Below are 22564 nucleotides of genomic sequence, written 5' to 3' on the forward strand. Positions count from 1 at the left end.
TTATCATCATATTGACAGTGGCATATGGCATATGACTTGGCATAAACCAGTGGCTTTAAGTGTAGAACAACCCTTGTAATTAACTATGACCTGTTTAATATTTTGATAGTTTGCAGCTGTGAACCTTGAAAACTTGAGAATGAAACTTTTTGGGGCCAAATGCTGTCATTTCAAAACATGGGAAATGCTGTATTCTTTAGCACAGATGCCATCCACCTTGAGAAATAAAAGATAACTCTCCTTCAAAAATAATTGATGGGATTAAAATCTCCCCTGTCTGTTGGCTGTTAAGAGTCCTGTATAAAATGAGCATGTACAGTCTCAGCTAGTTCCTAATAAGCACAGACGTACAGGACAAACCTGTCTTAATTCATCTCTAATTGGCATTAAGTTGGAAACCTCATTTAGGGAGGCCGTAGGATGATGGCTGGTGTGGGGATGCTCTTCGGAGGTTGTAGCTATGGCACGTGTTAGGGGTAGGGAGAACTTCACTCCGCATCACACCATGTCGTGTCTGACCAGTGAGTTATTGATCCAGACACTGGGTGCCGAAAAGGGAAAGTCCCTCACCTTAAAGAGGAAAACATTCACAACACATCGCAATCCCATGCTAAAGCTCCGAATATCTCAATGTAGTTCAAATCCCAGTTAATTTTTCAAAAAATAGTAGCACGATTTGTTTGTTAGACGTTTAATCACAGACGATGTATATTACTGTGTTAACTATCTCATACATGTGGAAAACTTTTATAAAAGCTTTTCTGTCTATAACAGACAAGGCTGTGTTAGCTAGAAGGTGGCCCTTTCTTTTCTTCCCACCAGACGATGGCTGGGAATGTGTCACATGTCTGCAACAGACCCCAGGGTCATAAACCATGAAAGTGAAGCTGCAATAATATAGTGTCACTTTAATCCTGCAAGTTAAATCTCTGATCCCGCTCCCAAATAGTAATTTTTAAAAATATTACGAGTGGTTTTACTAATACATGACCCTTTTTTTAAGAGCCTTCTCACTGAAGATTTCCGAGAGTTTATTCATTCTCTCCTCACTATTATGATGACCATTAAGTTTTCAACCGCTACACAAGTAAGACAGGGATTTTACAGGGTTTGGGCATTACAGCAGGGCTATTTTGGAGTCAGCTGGCAGGAAGAATTTACTGAAATATAACCCACTGTTTTGTGGAGATGGAACACTCATGTACAGGATACATATTAGGGCCAATTCCAAGATCCCAGCAGTGGGCAACACTCGCAGAAAACACGGGTACACCACCTGTCATTTTCTATACATTCATTTGAATGAGCAGAAAAGTCACATGCTATGTGCTCACGATTTTCTGGGAACACGGGGGCGATTTGGCCAGCCCTGGGGAGGTGGGTGTGGAGGCGGGACTGCCGGGAAAAGGGCAGAATTTGGGGGTGGGTGCCAAACCCACCCCCAACCCACCTCCATGCCATCTTCCCAGGAGGCAGGTAGCCGTCCCGCACCGGGTCCCGTCTCCTTGGAGGCGGGAAGGGATTGAAGCCTATTAACTACCAGCAGAAAATAGGATTATCCCCTTTTTGCCCTCACAGGTGCGGGCTTCCCGAAGGCTCCAAAACCTGCCAGCGAGGTAATAGTAGATGCATTGCTGGTCATCTTCCAGAACTCGATAGACTCTGGAACAGTACCCATGGATTGGAGGGTAGCTAATGTTACCCCACTATTCAAAAAAGGTGGTAGAGAAAAAGCAGGGAATTATAGACCGGTAAGCCTGACATCGGTAGTGGGGAAAATGCTAGAATCTATTATAAAAGATGTAATAGCAGAGCACTTGGTAAGCAGTGACAGGATCGGACAAAGTCAACATGGATTTACAAAAGGTAAATCATGCTTGACTAATCTACTGGAATTTTTTGAGGATGTAACTGGTAAAATAGATAAGGGAGAACCAGTGGATGTGGTGTATTTGGACTTTCAGAAGGCTTTCGGTAAGGTCGCACATAAGAGATTAGCGTGCAAAATTAAGGCACATGGGATTGGGGGCAAGGTATTGACTTGGATAGAAAACTGGTTGGCGGACAGAAAGCAAAGAGTTGGAATAAACGGGTCGTTTTCCGAGTGGCAGGCAGTGACTAGTGGGGTACCGCAAGGATCGGTCCTAGGACACCAGCTGTTCACAATATATATTAATGATCTGGACGAGGGAATTGGATTTAATATCTCCAAATTTGCAGATGACACAAAGCTGGGTGGGAGGGTAAGCTGTGAGGAGGATGTCGTGAAACTCCAGTACGATTTGGACAGATTGGGTGATTGGGCAGAAACATGGCAAATGCACTATAATGTGGATAAATGTGAGGTTATCCACTTTGGTGGCAAAAACAGGAAGGCAGATTATTATTTGAATGGCAATAGATTGGGAGAAGGGGAAGTGCAAAGAGACCTGGGTGTTCTTGTGCACCAGTCGCTGAAGGTAAGCATGCAGGTGCAGCAGGCGGTTAAGAAGGCAAATGGTATGTTGGCCTTCGTAGCAAGAGGGTTCGAGTACAGGAACAAGGATGTCTCGCTACAGTTGTACAGGGCCTTGGTGAGACCGCACCTTGAGTATTGTGTGCAGTTTTGGTCGCCTTACCTGAGGAAGGACGTTCTTGCCATGGAAGGAGTGCAGCGAAGATTCACCAGGCTGATACCTGGGATGGCAGGAATGACGTATGAGGAGAGATTGTGTCGATTGGGCTTATACTCACTGGAGTTTAGAAGATTGAGAGGGGATCTCTTCGAAACCTATAAAATTCTGTCAGGCCTGGACAGACTAGATGCAGGAAGGATGTTTATGATGGCCGGGGAGTCCAGAACCAGGGGTCATAGTCTAAGGATAAGGGGTAAGCCATTTAGGACTGAAATGAGGAGGAATTTCTTCACCCAGAGAGTGGTGAACCTGTGGAATTCTCTGCCACAGAGGGTGGTGGAGGCCAGTTCATTAAATATATTCAAAAAAGAGTTGGATATATTTCTTAAGGCTAAAGGGATCAAGGGATATGGGGAGAAGGCAGGGACAGGGTACTGAATTTGGATGATCAGCCATGGTCTCATTGAATGGCGGAGCAGGCTCGAGGGGCCGAATGGCCTACTCCTGCTCCTATCTTCTATGTTTCTATGAGGCGAGTACTGGGTCTGTGAGGGGGGGGGGTGCAAAAGTGTGGTGTGAAGGTAAGTAACGGGTGAAAGAGTGTAGAGGTGAGTATCTGAGGTAAGTGCTAAATGTTTTTAAAAGTTTGTTTCTTCCTGCAGGTTTCAGTCGGTTTGTGTGCGGAGAGTCTCACACCTCCGTGTTGCAGATGCAACAAACATCTCATTTCTGTAAAAGAAAGAAGGTTGATGAGGTCTTGTACGCAAGACCTCACCAAACTGCAGAGATTGTCACTGTTTGACAGCTTCACAGAGCTGTCAAACGATGACAATTCATCTGTCAAATGAAACATCATATGTTAACGTGCTTTGCAACCGACTTTCCCTTAATTGGCCTGCTAAACCCACTGGGCGGGCTTAACAAGGTCAATCAAGGGAAAATAGCGTGGGTTGGCCACAAATTGATGGCGGCGGGACCCAACAAGCAGCAGTCCTGCCTCCAACGCGCCCCCATTCACAAAATCGCCCCCACAGATTCTATCCTTTTTGGCCTTTTAGATTTGGCAATAACACTGCAGCGCCATTACACCTGAACTAGAAATGGAAGAAACATTGAGAAATATCGCCATGCAAAATATGTTCCCGCATGTGGGCATTCAAAGGCAATCAAGTTGTCACAATCTACAAGGCACAAGTCAGGAGTGTGATGAAATACTCTCCACTTGCCTGGATGAGTGCAGCTCCAACAACACTCAAGAAGCTCGACACCATTTAGGATAAAGCAGCCTGCTTGATTGGCACTCCCTCCACCACCGGCGCACTGTGGCTGCAGTGTGTACCATCTACAAGATGCACTGCAGCAACTCGCCAAAGCTCCTTCAACAGCACCTTCCAAACCCATGACCTCTACCACTTAGGACAAGGGCAGCAGACGCATGGGAACATCACCACCTACAAGTTCCCCTCCAAGCCACACACCATCCTGACTTGGACCTGTATTGCCGTTCCTTCACTGTCGCTGGGCCAAAATCCTGGAACTCCCTTCCTAACAGCATTGTGGGTGTACCTACACCATATGGACTGCAGCGGTTCAAGAAGGCGGCTCACCACCATCTTCTCAAGGGCAATTAGGGATGGACTAGCCAGCCAGCGACGCCCACATCCCATCAATGAATTAAAAAAAAGAGGAAGTTCACAGTGAAAATGGAACTGTAACATAAAAGGAGACAATTTTCAAAATTGTATTTCTATGGCTATGTTTGTTGTAGAAATGTACTTTCTTATGTTTAACTCTGTGCAAGCACTAATGGAGTGATTTCCTCCATAGTATTCCTTCTTTGTACTGTCAAAAGCAGAACACAACTAAACAGTGCGGAAACAAGTGTATAACATAGCTCAGGCATAGACAGCCTCTCCAATTGACTTGCTGTATTAATTTATACCTCCGCAAGTCAAAATACAAATGTCAGAAATTCACAATCTGAACTCTCCTGGTCCGTTTTCTGCAACTGTTTGGCCTAGAAATTGGTTAGACCCCGAAAATGGGCGCGGGTATCGCGATGCGCAATCAACCCGCACCCGTTCAGAGTAATGCAGGCAGCATGTGGACTTCATGATGCCTGGTCGTTTCCATGATTGCGGCATTCAGCCCACCGCTGGACACGCTACTGAGTGGCTGGTCACTCAGCAGGGGGCCCAAGTTCGTGCGAGGCTAGCACCACCTAAAGCTAGCCTGCACTACTTAAAGGCAGTCTGCACCTCTTAAAGGGGAGCTGCAACTGGCTGGGGAAGACAATAATCAACAATTAATGATGGCACAACAGGGGAGAGAGCATGCACCAAGGTTCTCTGATGCAGCACTGGAGGCCTTGGTGCAGAAGGTGGATAGAAGGAGAGAGGTGCTCTTTCCACAAGGGGCCAGGAGGCCCTCCAGATAGCCGCTGTGATGAATGTCAGCAGTGTAGCCCCAAAGACGTGGACAAAGTGTAGGAAGCTGTTTAATGACCTCACACATGTGGTCAAGGTCGGTGATTTCATCTTCAAATGCCATATCCCACCATCTGCACCACTAGCCTCACACACTGCTCAATGCAACACACCCCCATCACTCACCTACCAACAATCACTAAAAAATGACTCATTCAAAGCTTCACCTTACCCTCACCCACTTACCACTCCTGCTCACACCCACATCTCAGCTTTCACACACAGTCATGACAGTCATATCACCCAAACACATTGCACCACACTCACGGACACATTTCCCTTTCTCTTGCAGGAAAAGGTGGCTTATAACCGGTGCCAGCAGCACCTAACCGGTGGGGGACAGGCGCACCTGCATAACCTCACCCCCATGGAGGAGACGGTGCTGGCCATTCTTGGGAGGGCCAGTGCAAGCCCCTGGCCAGCGGAGGGGCTGAAAGAACAGAAGATGCCGGTATCCGCATACGTAATCCTCCTTCTCACATCCCACTTTCCCCTCAACCCACAATCTCTTCTGATTTACAAGCAGCACATGGTGTAAGCATGCACCTCTTGCTTTTCCCCCCACCCCACTCACTCACCACAACCCTACCCTTGTGCCTTTCTCATTTCAGAGACCCAAGAAATACAACTTGCTCAGCCAGTGGTGCAAGAAGAGGGAGTGGAGAGTGATGATGATGAAGAAGAAACACCGTCACTCGATCTGACACTCGCAGCCACCAGCTCAGATACTGACACAGCGCGGAATTTAGAGGGTAGCCTAGAGGCGCGATCTGCACATGGTGAGTCACTGGGCATGAGTGGGCTGCAGCCAGGGCAGGGGGAAAGGGTAGCGCAGGTGCCAGCTCCCCAGAGGGCGAGGTCGCACATGAGTACTGCCGCACAGGACTCAGATGTAGACTTCGATGGGATGGTCTACAGAAGAACACTGATGGGTATGCACAATGAAATGCTTGGTGCATTGGCAGGCCTGCCAGAAAGCCTGAATGCAATGTTAAGGAGCATAGAGAAGTTCGGCACCAAACTTGCACAAGGCTTTGCGCAGAGCTTGGAGTCAATGATTTCCAGCATGAAAGAGGTGGGCAGATCCATTAGTGCATTTGTGGACCTAACCATGATGCAGTGTCTGATGACTGATGTCTCAGCTTCCACTGTAGACAAGCAGAAGCCACCCAATGCAGAATTCTGAAGGACAGGATAAATCTTCATTTAGAAAGACACAGATTAATCAATGATAGTCAGCACAGATTTGTTAAGGGGTGGTCGTGTCTGACAAACTTGATTGAATTTTTTGAGGAGGTAACAAGGAGGGTAGATGTGGGTAGTGTGCTGGATGTAGTGTATATGGACTTTAGCAAGGCTTTTGATAAGGTTCCACATGGCAGACTGGTCACGAAGTTAAAAGCCCATGGGATCCAGGGCAAAGCGTCAAGTTGGATTCAAAACTGGCTCGGAGACAGGAAGCAGAGGGTAATGGTTGATGGGTGTTTTTGTGACTGGAAAGCTGTTTCCAGTGGGGTTCCGCAGGGCTCAGTACAGGAAACTTTCATTTAAACGGAGGTTAAATATCCGGAATGCTCTATCCACCGACAAAATTCAGGAGTCGGTTCAGATAACTTTTTTTTACTTTTAGTTGCTTTTTTTCTCCATTTCTGGCTCTGCAAGCGTCTAGCTGAAGCTGTTGCTTAGCTACAGAGATGCTTGCAAGCTGCGCCGACTGTTCTGAAGCTGTTGCTAAGCAACAGGGTTTGTTGCTTCAGACGGAGCTCTGAGCTCCGTATGTTTTAACATTTGCGCTGGTTTCTCCGGCAGTGTTGATCGACCGGCACCAGCTCGGTCCCGTCAGTGCCGGATACCAGAAAGTTTCCTGTACTAGGTCCTCCAACAGATGGCTAGAAATGCTGCGGCGCCGCCCCGGAGGAGTGGCAGTGGCTCCGTGAAGCAAGAACCTGCTGTCCTCTCTCAGGATGACAGCATTCATCCTCCCACTAGTGCCCTTGCTGTTGCCGATCAGCCAGCCAGCCAGCCAGCTCAGACTGCTGCTGCCCATGCCGCGGTGGTGCAGTCCGCAGCCGGGCCTTCTGTGGTAAACCACTGTTTGTATTCCTGTTTGTCCTGTTTGTATTCCACTGTGTACATGCCTGGACATGCCTCGGCTGACTCCTCCCACAGGTCCTAGTATAAAGGTGACTGCTCCCCAGCCCTTTGTATCCTGGGCCTGTCGACCACTCGAGGCAGACCTCCATTCTGTTGTTAATAAAAGCCTTTGGTTACTCTTCTAACTCTCGGTCTTTTATGAGTAATTGATAGCGCATCACCTTCTAGTCCCAGAGGTGCTCGAGGTCATCCTACAAGGCCATCTGCAGCCTCCCCCACTGAAAGTCAACAGCCTTCCACCAGCCAGGCTGCAGCCACTGGGGTAGCACTTTATAGGAGCACTAGGACAGGCAAAGGCACATGCAAGACAGGCACTAAGGGAATGCACAAGGGTGATTAGTTGACTTTGTTATGTAATATTGGATGGATTGATGTATAAAGTTGGACTAGGAATGTTTCTTTTGTGTTGACTTTTATTTCAGCATTGTGGCCAAGAGGACGCTGCGATTGTCAGTAACAGAGGGAAGGGAAGGTGTGGGTCGATTTTTGAATGAGGAATTGAGCTGTGTTCACTGGTACTGCAGTCGGATGAGTCGATCACGGACAGCCCAGGCAGAAAGGAGATGTCTGGGTTGCCTCCGCCTCCTCCTCCTCTTCCTCAGCTGGTCGCCATATCCCTGGTGGCAAGGGCTGTGCCCTGATGATGGCGTGGTTGTGGAGCCTGCAGCAGACCATGACGAATCTTGAGACACACTGGTGAATACTGCAGAGCTCCTCCAGAGCAGTCCAGGTAGTGGAAGCGTTGTTTAAGGATGTCAATGGTCTGCTCTATCAGATTCCGTGTGGCAGCAGGGCTCGCATTATACATAGAAACATAGAAACATAGAAGATAGGAGCAGGAGTAGGCCATTCGGCCCTTCGAGCCTGCTCCGCCATTCAATGAGATCATGGCTGATCATCCAAATTCAGTACCCCGTCCCTGCCTTCTCCCCATATCCCTTGATCCCTTTAGCCTCAAGAAATATATCCAACTCTTTCTTGAATATATTTAATGAACTGGCCTCCACCGCCCTCTGTGGCAGAGAATTCCACAGGTTCACCACTCTCTGGATACGCATGCTGCCCACGTCCGGTTGGGTTGCGGAGTGGAGTCATGTGCCAGGTGATCAGTGGATAGCCCTCCTCACCCAGTAGCCACCCTCTGGTTTGTCTTCAGGAAGACCAAACGCAGATTGGGTGACAGCTTTGCAGAACACCTCTGTTCAGTCCACAAGCGTGACCCCGAGCTTCCGGTCACCTGTCACTTTAATTCTCCGCTCCACTCCCACTCTGACCTCCCCATCCTCGGCCTCCTACACTGTTCCAATGATGCTCAACGTAAGCTCAAGGAACAGTGCCTCATCTTTCGATTAGCACTTTACAGCCTTCTGGGCTCAACATCGAGTTCAACAATTTCAGATTATAACCTCTGCTCCCATTTTTTCAGATGGCAGCTGTTGACGATTTTGCTATTCCCATTTACACCTCTTCTAGACCCATCTTTTGTTTCTTAACTTGTCCCATTACCATCTCCTTTTGCTTTATACAATCATATCTTTTGTCATTTAATCTTTCCTGCCTTCTACCCTATCATAGAGCGTCCCTTTTGTTCTTTCCTCCCCTTCCTATTCCCCTGCCTCTGCAATTGCTTAATACCTGTTGTAAATCTAACCTTTTCCAGTTCTGACGACAGGTCATCGACCTGAAACGTTAATTCCGTTTCTCTCTCCACAGATGCTGCCTGACCTGCTGAGTATTTCCAGCATTTTCTGTTTTTATTTCTGTTTTTTCTTGGTGGCTCAAAGGCTGGGGGAACAGTGGACTGGCATCGAATAAAAGCATCATGACTGCTGCAAGGACACCAGGCTTTCACCATCATGACGTGCTGAGCATGGTCGTACACCAACTGCACATTCAGCGAGTGATAACCTTTGTTGTTGTGGCACATCTCAACATTTAGATGCTGCGCCCACAAATCCACGTGCATGCAGTCGATGGCGCCCTGAGATGCGAATCTCCAGAACTCGCACAAACCGCATCATGCTGTTATCCTCCCTTTATTTTTAAGAACTTGCTGGATTGCACATTAATTGTCCATTAAACTCACCACAGAAAGTTAAGTCTGCTAATTAAGAGCATAAGTACCTTTTTAACAACATGATCATTGTTAATGTAATGTAAGGCTTTCGATAAGGTCCCGCATAAGAGATTAGCGTGCAAAGTTAAAGCACATGGGATTGGGGGTAAGGTTCTGACTTGGATAGATAACTGGTTGGCAGACAGGAAGCAAAGAGTTGCAATAAACGGGTCTTTTTCTGAGTGGCAGGCAGTGACTAGTGGGGTACCACAGGGATCAGTGCCAGGACTCCAGTTATTCAGAATATATATCAATGATCTAGACAAGGGAACTAGATGTAATGTCTCCAAGTTTGCAGATGACGCAAAGCTGGGTGGGTATGTGTGCTGTGAGGAGGATGCAGAGAAACTCCAGTATGATTTGGACAGGTTGGGTGATTGGGCAGATGCATGGCAGATGCAGTATAATGTAGATAAATGCGAGGTTATCCATTTTGGTGGCAAAAACAGGAAGGCAGATTATTATCTGAGTGGCAATAGATTGGAAGAAGGGGAAGTGCAACGAGACCTGGGTGTCCTTGTGCACCAGTCGCTGAAGGTAAGCATGCAGGTGCAACAGGCGGTTAAGAAGGCAAATGGTATGTTGGCCTTCATAGCGAGAGGATTCAAATACAGGAGCAAGGATGTCTTGCTGCAGTTGTACAGAGCCTTGATGAGACCACACCTTGAGTATTGTGTGCAGTTTTGGTCACCTTATCTGAGGGAGGATGTTCTTGCCATGGAGGGAGTGCAGCGAAGATTCATCAGACTGATACCTAGGATGGCAGGAATGACGTATGAAGAGAGATTGGGTCGATTGGGCTTATATTCACTAGAGTTTAGAAGAATGAGAGGGGATCTCATTGAAACCTATAAAATTCTAACAGGACTAGACAGACTAGATGCAGGAAGGATGTTCTCGATGGCCGGGGAGTCCAGAACCAGGGGTCACAGTCTAAGGATAAGGGGTATGCCATTTAGGACTGAGATGAGGAGGAATTTCTTCACCCAGAGAGTGGTGAACCTGTGGAATTCTCTACCACAGAAGGCAGTTGAGGCCAATTCATTAAATATATTCAAGAAGGAGTTAGATATATTTCTTAAGGCTAAAGGGATCAAGGGATTTGGGGAGAAAGCAGGGACAGGGTACTGAATTTGGATGATCAGCCATGATCGCATTAAATGGCGGAACAGGCTCGAGGGGCCGAATGGCCTACTCCTGCTCCTATCTTCTATGTTTCTATGTTTCTATGTAATGTCAATCAATCTCTCTGGCCCAGAATAGAGCCAATTTAAAGTGTTGAATCCCACTCCTGCATGTTGCTAGAGATTTTTAAAATGTCAAGTTTAAAAAAAAAATTCTTACTTTTCCTTTGTCTCTTTTTTCTCTCTATCTCTTAATTCAATCTTTCTTTCCCTCTCTTTATTTCCCTTTCTGTACTTGGTTTGACTCTTAATTCTCCCTCCTTCTCTGCTGTTCCTCTGCTTCTTTTGCAATCCTTGAATCTCATTGGTTAAGGAGATACACTGTTGGTCCCACCGTTAACTAAGATCCCAGATACCCCGTTGCCCATGCCAAGCCATTATCAGCTCGCACTTCCAGCAAGTTACGGTGCAAAATGTTTTCGACCTGAAGGGTGCAGGGCAAATTCTAACTGCATATGCCGTGAGATGCCCCACTCCAGCAAGATTCAGTGAAGTGTTTATGGCTTGATAGCCCTTTTGTTAAAAGCATAAAGGAACTGCCTTGAGGATAGCTGTCTGATGCTAAAATGGAGCTGTGCCTTTTAGGCCAGCAAGACTCATTGGTATAAATAGGTACATCGTGAGGTTAAGTACAGTCTAGTGGCTGTTGCTGAGGAAAGTTTGTCTCTAGATTGGCAGTTGTTTGTAAATCCCTGTCTCCTCTCCTTGGTTATCATTGTCAGAGAAGCCAGCTTTTTTAAGATGCTACTTGCTATTTCAGTTATAATTGTTGCTGTTTTATGAATATGCTATTTGAGTGAATCAGATGCATTGTGCCAACAGACATTAGATTCCCACTTTCAGTGGGTCACTCAGGCATTTTCAATTGTGACAGCGGTAACCATGCTAGCTGACAGACCTTTGTAATATATGTGGATATAATTTCAAATTACCATGGTGATTTGACTGGTGACCTTTCTTCCAATGCCTTCAAAAACATAATCTTGTAAATATACTTCCTTCCAATTTAATCAGAGGTGACATTGATGGAGTCCCATTCCGTTATCAGATAGCATCTCTTCAGAACCATTCCAAAGCTAACTAGTCAAACCCCTTCTGATATATGGTAATTTTACGGTTTTAGAATTCAATTCTGGAGGGGAAAAAGTTAACTAAAGATAGAGTGGGCAATGATCTGCATATTTGTCGGTTACCCCTGGTAAATCTCAGCTGAATCAGTCTCCGAAAAAATGGGGCCTACCTCAGCATTTGTTGTTGTCATCCTCCAGCTTCATGGAGGATTCACCCAACCGCAGCTCGAGTCCCTCTAGCACGTGCACCATCCTCATGGAGATTTGCTCCTCACAATAGGAGATCTCCGCAACTTTGGGCAGTCTGAAGGAGGTCATGTCTGAAATTAAAACCATTATAATATATACTGGGCATAGAATTTCCCAATGCTCACTGTAGATTATTACTCAATAGACCTGCAGCAATGATGTCACAAACTGTTAATACCCCTGTGTGAATGTTAGCATCACACATAAAAGGACACATAGCGCACCGAAAATTGGTTTTGACACAAGCCCCCCCTGCCCTCGTTCAAGCCTCGACATACAACTGAAATACTACAAATGCCAGCATGCAATTTCAAGGCTGTAACCTATGATGAGTCACAGATGCCAGTTTTACAAAAGTTCTGGAAAAGACCATTTGACTCATCACTCTTTGATCAATCTTATTCCCACCCACTTGCCATCTCATGTTACTCCTCAATGCCATCTCTCCAAGAACACATCTAGCTACCTCTCCATTTGCACTGGTCATTTCAATGGACTTCCCTCTTATTCGATAAAGCTATTACTCTCTACAAAATAATTTTGTCTGATTTCCCTTTTTACCCTTATCCTAATGTTTAACTTGCCCCCTTTGGTATTTGAACCCATCACCAGAGTGAACAATTTCCCAAGATCAACTTTGTCACTGTCCTTCATAACCTTGAAAACCTCAATTGGGTCACCTTAAGGTCTATCTTCTGAAGCAAACATAACTTTTCCACGATTCCAGTTATGGCATTAGTAATAATCTTTAGAGACTATTGTGTTCCTCTGTATTATCCAGTAAAACAAGTGCCCATATGACTCCTTATACAAGAGCTGACCACCTGCTGATGTCCATTAGGACACCCGAGGAAACAAAAATAAAAATGGAAGTAAAAAACCAAGCATAAAAAGATGAGTATTTTTTATTTTTCATATAATATACGGAATAAGCCATCCTGTCATATGGTACAATACTGTAACGTATCTCGGAGCGGAGATCATGTTGATGAGCTGCTCAAGCTTCATGATTGCAATTCATGACTTCATCGCAATCTTTTTATGTCTCTCAGCCTTGTAACACACTCCAGACGTTGCATTATTCTCTGAGATTACTTTCAATCATGCCTCCAGCCCCTCCACCCATTTATTATTTTACATCACCTAACGCATGCCAGTAGCAACTGAATGCCTCTCTTAAATGTACACTTACTTTTTAAAAGCTCTTACAAAATTTCAATTGGATTAGTTCCATACATCAAAAGCCTTCACACTTCTAACTTCAATGTTTATAGGACAACACCAAAGCCAACTACACCTCTGCAACACACAATACTGCACCAACTAAATGTTAAGAGATACAGGGTAAAATTATAACTAAGGAATGTGCAAACAGCTAGCATGTGAATAAACCACTACATCATTTATTCATGAAATGACGCTGACTTCATATGATACTCACTCTCCAACAGGGCAAGATATGTTTTTGTAGGAACAGTGCTCTGTAAAATTACCCAAAGTGTTGCCTTCAAGATTCGTAAGGGAAATACCTTGTAAACTACATGAGGATGTCCATGCAAAAAGAGTTCAGCTGTTGGATCGAGTGCCGAGGCATGCATACAGGTTTCCAAACATTTAATGCAGACTTTCAAGCAATTAAGTTGTAAAGTCATTATAAATAACAACAGAAAATGCTGGAAAAACTCAGCAGGTCAGGCAACATCTGTGGAGAGAAATTTGAGTTGATGTTTCGGGTCGAACCCTTCTTCAAAACTGGAAATAAAATAAAATAGATTGAAGGCAGGGCTGCGATCGGACAAAAGAAGTGAAAGAGACAAAATAAGTGGAAGAGACAATAAAAGGTATTCAGAGCCAGACGAGATGGTAATAGGCTGAGATTAGGTGTAAAGTGTACTGGCAGGGCAAGAGATAGCTGCCAGGTGGGAGAGTGAAACAAAAGGAAAGGGCGGGGGGGGGAAAGGAGTGGAAAAATTACAAGTAAAAAAGAAATAGGGGCCGAGGTTATGATCTGAAATTGTTGAACTCGATATTGAGTCCGGAAGGCTGCAAAGTGCCTAATCGGAAGATGAGGTGCTGTTCCTCGAGTTTATGTTGAGCTTCCGTGGAACAATACAAGAGGCCAAGGACGGTGAGGTCTGAGTGGGAATGGAGCGGTGAATTAAAATGACAGGCGACCTGAAGCTCGGGGTCACCCTTACAGACTGAACGGAGGTGTTCCACAAAGCGGTCACCCAATCTGCGTTTGGTCTCCCCAATGTAGAGGAGACCGCATCGTGAGCAGCGAATACAGTATACTAGATTGCGAGAAGTGCAAGTAAATCGCTGTTTCACCTGGAAGGGGTGTTTGGGGCCCTGGACAGTGGGAAGGGGGGAGGTATAGGGGCAGGTGTTACATCTCCTCCGCTTGCACGGGAAGGTGCCAGGCGAAGGGGAAGGGCTGTTTGGGGTGATAGAGGAGTGGACTAGGGTGTCTCGGAGGGAGCGGTCCCTACGGAATGCTGAAGAAGAAGCACTTAGTAAGTTGTAAACTGGTCACAACCCCTCATATTTGTGTAGGTCCCTTTGGTAAAAATAATGCAGTAAGGTAAAGGGCAGGGGGTGTTGTAAAAGTGGAGCGACTAGTCTGGAGATCCATGCTTCAGTACTGACTTGTTGGAGATGACTGATACACAAAGGGGTGATCTCTTCTGACACATGAGTCACTCAGAAGCAGAGTTTTTTCTTTGTCTTTAATAGAAGTAACAGTCTTTCTTAGTCTGTGTTAATCAGAAGACTTTTATTTTCTCTTTGTTCTTCCTGTAAGAATTTTTACCTAGCAGGTGCAAGAGGTATCCATCCTTACCAGTACAAGGTATCTTTCAGGACAGAGCATCAACGATTAGAATCAAAATTGTGGCTACACAGCCCTTTGCAAGTAGAGTCAAGAATGCCACTTAATTGTGAGCAGTCTGCAATCGAGAAAGGTGGTAGGAATCCAGCTCAGATATCATCACTCGTGTGTGAGATGGGTTCAGTTGCCACTGCAGATCCAAGTGAAATCCTTGGAGTGGAAAACTTTAAAAGAATTCTGGATGGCAGTATTAGCATCAAGCATTTAGAGGTGAATAATATCACAATCAGATACAAAATAAAGCTATATTGTGCTGCATCAAGCATCCTCAACCTGACCTCCACTCCAGCCATCCGAGGAACTGGGATATGACTAGCCAAAACCTATTTTGTCCGAGACCTTTGTAACACTAAAGAGAACTTTCATTCCATTAGTCTGGGCTGGATGTGAACTCATGCAGATCCCAGAAATGAAAGGAGAATGTGATAACCTACTGCGCCATTTATCTTCCGTTCAAAAATAATTTACACAAATCCTTCCTTTTAATAAGTCAATTTATTTGCTAATGCAAATGAACTTTGTGCTAGCTACTCTGTGGTTTTTACTTTGCAGATGTGACCTATTTGCATGGTATATGTGGTCTGCGTTAGAGGTATCTAGCGACCCACCTGATGCATAGGACTTGCAGATGAGACCAAGAATTCATGGCTTTCAAGGCCATTTCTTGTCTGGTTAACAAACTAGTTGATTTTCCATATCATAGCGTAATTTCAGTGATCCCATGCTCCAAGCAGGGAGCCACATTTGAACAGACTGCAAGTTGGAGCTAGGAGCTTCAACACTGCAATGTTCATTGTCCAACCCACACTCCTTTCAAATGCAGCTCACCACTGGTACCTGGATTGGACTTTCCTCTGTTTGGTGGATTAACAGTGGGGGTGGAACTGCCACCTGCCCATTTGGCACTATCGCTAATCCACTGCTTTTTCCTAATTATGTATTCAGGGCGGTTTTGACTGAAAATACACAGGTAAAATTTCAAAGGCTGCAGTTTGATGGTTCTTTTACACACCTCCTCTCCTTCCTATGCATCCTCCTTATATAGAGATATAGTGGGCCCTTTCCCACCTTCTTCATCATCATTATCCTCTACAGTTTCAGGAAGTAGTAACCCTTTCTGAACAATGATATTATGGAGGATGCAGCAAGTTACAATGCTTCTGGAGACTAATTGGATAGTTCTTTCAAAGAGCGATGGGCTGAAAGGCCTACTTCTGTGCTGTATGATTCTATGATTCTTGCTACGTTGCACATCAAGGGCTCCACTGGATTTATCCAGGTTCCCAAAACAAGACCTCAGAATGCCACACTTCTTTTACTTTCTTTCTACTTTTCTTAGTTGCGTCACTAAATCACTACATGGACTGTATGTCCTGTAACATGGATGATATGGTCACTTCTAGGCATAACAATTTATGCTACTTTTTTCCAATATCCATTAGAAAGCATAACATTTGGTTAAAATAACATCTACCTTATAGTTAGTGATTTTATGTGGAACTCTTTTTCTTAATAACTCAAACACTCATTTGCCCACCAAATGAAAAATTAACCAAAATATGGGAAAAAGAAGTCCTTTGAGTTTGATGAGAATGATTGTACTGTCACTCCAACTTCATAAAACATCTTTAATGGAACCATGATACAAATAAATTCATTTCTAAATAATGTCTAATGGCATACAGAGAGGCTGTGAGAAAATGATAAACAAAAGATCTTTTATTCCACAGCAAAGCTTATCTTTTCAGTTTGGTACCGCTGAACACTGCCTTAGAGCTTTCTCGACATTTGACGTCATAAATATGCTAGGCACCAGAAATGCTTGAGATCTTTCAAAGGAGCTTTCATTTCTTGTGCGCCAGAAACTTCTAATTTAGGGAGTGCCACATGGAGCTGGGGGCACTCACGTCAAACTGTTATCTGGTAGCACAAGTAAGCAATAAAGATTGCACATTCCTCCTCCTCATAGGTCACTGAGCATTTCGACCACATCTGCAGCTTAATTTTAGTGACCTACATAAAAATAATGGCCTAGAAATTCAGTTGGGTTTGCGCCCAATTAGGGGCGAACGAGTGGGTTGCGCCGGAAGTTGCGTCGCGCCCGAAATTAGGTGGGCCCTAACATCGGCGTTAGCTGGTAGCGCTGCGCCGGCACCGATGACGTCATCGGTGTGCGCAGTGCCCCGGTACCGCCCGAAACCACGCCGATCCCCATCTTCAGTAGCGGCCGCCTCTTCCGTGGCGGGCGCTAACAACATCGGGAGACCTGGTCCTTACTGCAGCCTTAGCGGCGCAAGTTAAGGTGGAGGTGCGGGGCGGCCGCTTTTTCAGCGGCCGCCTGCCCGCACCTCCTTCCCCGGCCTCCTCCACCCCCCCCCCCCGCAGCATTGCCGGCTGGTTTCCGTGGAGCCCGGCACTTCTCCGTTGTGCCGGGCTCTTTTGCCGGCACTTGCAATCGGGGCTCCGGCCGTTGCAGGCACCTCCCCCTTAAGAGAAGGGGGAGGCCTGCAGTACAGCAGCCTGCCGCACCGCATCGGGTGGCGCAGCGGGACCGGGAGCGCTGAAATTCACTTTCAGCGCCCCAAGCGGGGCAGACACACCCTGTACCAGCGCCCGGTTCCGCTTTGGGGCGCTGAAAGTGAATATGGGGCGGGCACAACTGGCTCCGCGGCGGGCGCAAAATTTTCGGCGCAAACGTGCTGGCGGGGCTATACCCAATTTCTAGGCCAATGTCCTTATATTAAATGCTAGCATACATTTTATTATTATGCAAGTTCTAAACTGACTATCAACTCATCAGGTTTGAGAAAGTCCATTGCTAAATAAAAAACAACCCTTTTTGAACAAAAAGTTATTAGCACAACCATTACATTTTATTATTTTAATATAAGTGAGGATTGTCATCCTGTGTTACTAGGTTGCAATTCTCAAAAGGTTTATACAGAAGTACTTGGGGATATTTTATAGGGGAACAGTTTTTACACTATTTCACATAGATCCCAAACATTTGCTTTTTCAGTCCCCATTTGCACTATTTACAAGGGAGCTTTTGCCCACACAAGTGATTGTTAACAAAAATGAAAGTGCATGGATTTGGGGGCAAACTACTGACATGGGTAGCGAATTTGTTAGGAGGCAGGAGACAGAGAGTAGGGATAATGGGTATGTACTCCAATTGAAAGGATATGATTAGTGGTGTCCCCCAGAGATCACTATATTTATCAATGACAGATAAAGGAATAGACAGCCATCCAAGTTTGCTGGCAACACTAAGTTAGGTGGCACAGTAAGTAGTGTAGTAGAGAGCAGAAAGTTGCAAAGAGACACTGATAGGTTAAATGAGTGGGCAAAACTCTGGAAGGAGTTCAATGTGGGAAAGTGCAAGGTCATCCACTTTGGACCCAAGAAAAATAGATCAGAGTATTTTCTAAATGGTGAGAAGCTAGGAACTGTGGAGGAGCAGGGAGATTTAGGGGTTCAAGTACAGAAATCATTAAAAGCTAGTGGACAGGTACAAAAAATAATTTAAAAGGCTAATGGAATGTTGGCCTTTATCTCAATCGGCCTGGAATACAAAGGGGTAGAAGTTATGTTACAGCTGTACAGAGCTCTGGTGAGACCCCATCCGGAGTACTGCATTCAGTTCTGGGAACCTTAGGAAGGATATATTGGCCTTGGAGTGGGTGCAGCGCAGATTCATCAGAATGATACTGAGGCTAAAGATTGCATAGACTAGGCTTATATTCCCTTGAATATAGAAGATCTAATTGAGGTGTTTAAGATGAATAAATGATTTGATAGGGTAGATAGATAGAGAGAGACTATTTCCTTTGGTAGGGGTGTCCAGATCAAGAGGAGTAACCTTAAAATTAGACCTAGGCTGTTCGGGGGTGATGTCAAGAAACACTTCTTCACATAAAGGTCAGTGAATTCTGGAACTCTCCCCCAAAAAGCTGTTGAGACTAGGTCAATTGAAAAATTCAAAACTGTGATTGATAGATTTTTGTTAGGTAAGGGTATTCAGGAATATGGAAACAAGGCAGGTAAATGAAGTTGAGGTACAGATCAGCCATGATCTAACTGACCAGTGGAACTGGCTCAAGGGGCTGAATGGCCAACGCCTGTGCCTATGAGCTCATCAAAACTTCTGATTTCAGCTTCCTCCTTTACCATGAGGGTGAGCCTTCACTACACTTATTAGTTTTCATAGTTAAGCTTTTTCTGTTTGAATATGTTTCACTCAGATACTAAACCTTCAGACAATAACAAGAAAAACAAACATCTTTTGTTTCTGTTTTGGGATCGGAACCACATCGGCTACCACATTTGCATCTTTGCACTAGTTCGTCAATCAGAGAAGCAGCACATAAGCTCATTGTTTGAATGATGTAGTAGGACCCCAATTCATATAGACTCAGCTGCCTGCGAAATCCTGCAGGTTAGTATGGCAAGCGGTGAGAGCTGGGTGACCTCCAAGCGGGTAAGTAACCCCCTCACTTTTTTAAATGCCCACTTGTCCATTTCTCTGGGTGGGTAGGGTTAAAATCCACCCCATAATTACTGTAGGATTTCAACATGCCAAATTTTTTCCAGTTAGTTTCTATACAATTAGTGTATTTTGTACCTTTTTGGCCTAATACCAAAACTTGAAACTTTTGCTCTAACCTTATGATGAAAATATGCTTGGATTGTTCATCATCTAACTTGTGTGTGAATTGTCCTCCCATTCATTCTATGAATGAATTACCATACAAACTGCCTTAACCAATACCCGATTCACTGCATTTCTACTGTCCTTTTCCACTTTATTTTATTCCCTTGTTTCTGTTTCATCGCAATGTGATTTGATTTCCTTGCTTTTAGTTTGTTTTTAAAAGTTAGCTTAATACTGCATCAATTGGCTGGGAAATTCGATACAGTAATAGCTTAATGTTAACTTTCCAAAGCTAGCATGGAGCAAACAGGTTGAAAAGTTAGACCTGAATGGGCTATCTAGTTTAGAATTCACTAGCCATTTATTGCGTATGGGGCTTTTGGCCTCAATTTTCATCCAAACCCATACCAAATTCAAATCTTTTTTGGATTATCTCAAATTTAGCCTATTCATATTTGGACAACATGCATGGCTCGGTGAGGTTGGTGGGGTTTTGGCAATCAGTGTAGATACTCAAAACTTCTGAGCTTTACTGCAGAAAGGCAGTGAAGGAATCGATTCAAAGAACCAAAAAATAAAACTGAGGTCTTTGTTCAAAGCTCAGATTCAGATTTTCTTCCATATGTTTAAAGTCTAATAGACCTGAAACTAAACACACCAGGGACATGGTGTCACAGCAACTACACCAACTATGATAGCTGACATTTTAAGAACAATTACTTGTAACAGTGGGGAAGCAGAGGTGAGGAGGAGATAAATGAGCAAAAAAAACATGTACATCTAATAATGGCCCGGAACTTGCGGTCCTGATGACAGCAAACTGGCAGCGTCGCTGTCATTTTGCCCTTGAAACTGATTGCAACTTCAAGATTTAGCGCATGCGCAACCGAACACAGAAATCCTGAAGTTGCCGCTTGCCATACTAACCTGCAGGGTTTTGCAGGCAGCTGAGTCTATATGAATTGGGGTCCTATTACATCATTCACTGCTCCTCCACAGGCTATGCTGTGGACCCCAGCCACCCACCCACCACTGCCCCACCCCCCGGGCAATCAGTGAAATCACCGATCTGACAAAAACTTCCTCTTTTCCGAACAAATATCGCTGTTAGAAACCCCATAAAAAAGTTAGACCCATTCAAATGAGGTGTAACTGGGTTTTTAACAGCGATCTGAGTAATAACTACTGATAAACAACTGCTCTGGGCCTGAAAAACGAATTTTATATTGGTGGAATGTCAAATTTCACCATTATTAAAAATTATTAGATTTTAAAATTAATTTTAAAAGCTTTTAAAATTTGTTCATGACATTTCAGCTTCTACCTTAACCCAATGTGTATGTCCCAATCTTTAGTACCCTCTCTGTAATTTTTTTAAAAAGTCATTGATTATTAATGCTTTCTATTTCCTGGTTTTCGGTCTGAGAATATTGCATTGTGATTGGCTGCTTAGACAGCATGTGGACATCACAGCAGCTCGCGCTATGGGATTCCCACTACACTGCACTGATCTCAACTGCATGTCGGAAAAGCCAAACTTCTCGCCATAGAAATCGCGAGATCTTTGTGGGAAGCTTATTTCGGGGCCAGCGGCAAACACCTTTGCTTCGCCGCTGACCGCAAATTACGGGCCATTATCGTATCTACAGAGGAACAGATTTATTCTGTTAAGAGGTAAATTGTAAAGATTGTTAACTTTGTTGCATTTTTACACAAAAGACTATGGAAGCTGAATAATCAACAAAATAACAAATATTATGAAGTACAACATTGTGTAGTCATAACAAATAAACTAGACCCTCTTAATACGGCTTTCTTATTCATCTAATGTGCCTTTGATGAATGTGACTCATTCACTGTGTTTTACAGTTCAGATCAAGCAGCACAAGCATGCCACCAATGAGACTTAAAACAGCGAAATCCAATGTATGATGAAGACAGTATTAAGCCTCAAAGCAAAAATATTCAGACAGAAAAAACCTCTATTGCCTTCGGCTGATTCAATTGCGTATGTATTTCTTAAAACATCTTTCACTAATGTGCATTAAATATGGTGTTGGAAAATATCTGATCTTTGTGGTTACCTTCTGCTTTGTAAAATCTGAATGTCTTTCTTCTGTATTTTCCATATACTGATGAGAATATGTACTTCAGGGAAGGGAATTTGCCACCCTTACCTGGATCTGGCCAACATGTGGCTTCAGCCCCACTAGCTGGTTTACTCTTAATGCCCGCAGAACAACTATGGATGGGCAGCAAATGGTGCCTTGTCAGTGTCAAACACATTGCAAGAACATTTTTTTTTTAACTTTCTGAACAGATACTCTTACTATGTGAATATATGCATTAGTTCAGCATTCTTTGAGAGGCAAAATCATGACCCAAACAGTAAAACTACCATCCCCACATTCCTAGAGTGACCAATGTTAAGGATATTTCCATGCTAAGTGCTACTAACAAAAAATATAAAGCACACTGGACTGATAGCTAAAATAATTGTCTAACAAATATAGAAAATCCAGAGCCAAAAAGGTCTCACAAAGTGTAGGCGAAACTTGGCAAATCAATTTGACCTAGAAAATTGCTTTTCGATTGTAGACCAAGAAATCAATTTGTTCTCTGTTTATAAATTTATAAATAAATTATGTATACATTCATTGAATTCCACACTAGGATTAGCTAATCTCGACCATTGGACCTTCTTGACCAGAGCTAGTCTTGTGAGTTTCTGTTAATACTCTGCAAAGTGCTTTAAACATTGTGGATTCCTCCACCTTGTATTAATAAATTGCTTCCTTCAAATGCGGCTATTGTTGTTTATCTTTCAATCCAATTACAAGGACAATCTAAAGAACTGTAACGAGTATTTTAATCTTAACCATGAAAGTAAATGGATAAGATGAACTCTGTAGTGTATGTACCTTTAAGGGGAGAACTACTTTTTACAGCTCCTGTATACTGTAGGACCGGCAGTGACCACACCGGTATATAACCCTGAGTAGGGATCTGTACGTTTAGTTTTAGAATAACCCTCATCCAGTAAACACCTGTTGTTTGTTATCTGCAGTCTCTTGTCTAGTTATTGAAGAACATAACACATCAAGATACACGGATTTAACATTGGCGACGAGTAGATTCGAACCCAC

The 22564-nt window shown here is 44.3% G+C and overlaps 1 protein-coding gene across 6 annotated transcripts in view; it reads right to left on the reverse strand.

The window, feature by feature from the left end:
* Positions 1-22564, reverse strand: part of LOC147110997 (microphthalmia-associated transcription factor-like) — a 439553-nt gene that overhangs the window by 98211 nt on the left and 318778 nt on the right. Inside the window, exon 2 of one of the 6 annotated variants that reach the window (XM_086001452.1) lies at positions 11796-11945. The exons of the other annotated variants lie outside the window; for them this stretch is intronic. Coding sequence (XP_085857578.1) covers positions 11796-11816 — 21 coding nt within the window. The 5' untranslated portion in view covers positions 11817-11945. The remainder of the gene's footprint in view (positions 1-11795; positions 11946-22564) is intronic. 6 annotated transcript variants of the gene reach the window in all.

Source organism: Somniosus microcephalus, chromosome 11 (assembly GCF_052327205.1).
Source record: "Somniosus microcephalus isolate GS21.2 chromosome 11, FLI_Smic_1.0, whole genome shotgun sequence".
Lineage (NCBI taxonomy): Eukaryota > Metazoa > Chordata > Chondrichthyes > Squaliformes > Somniosidae > Somniosus > Somniosus microcephalus.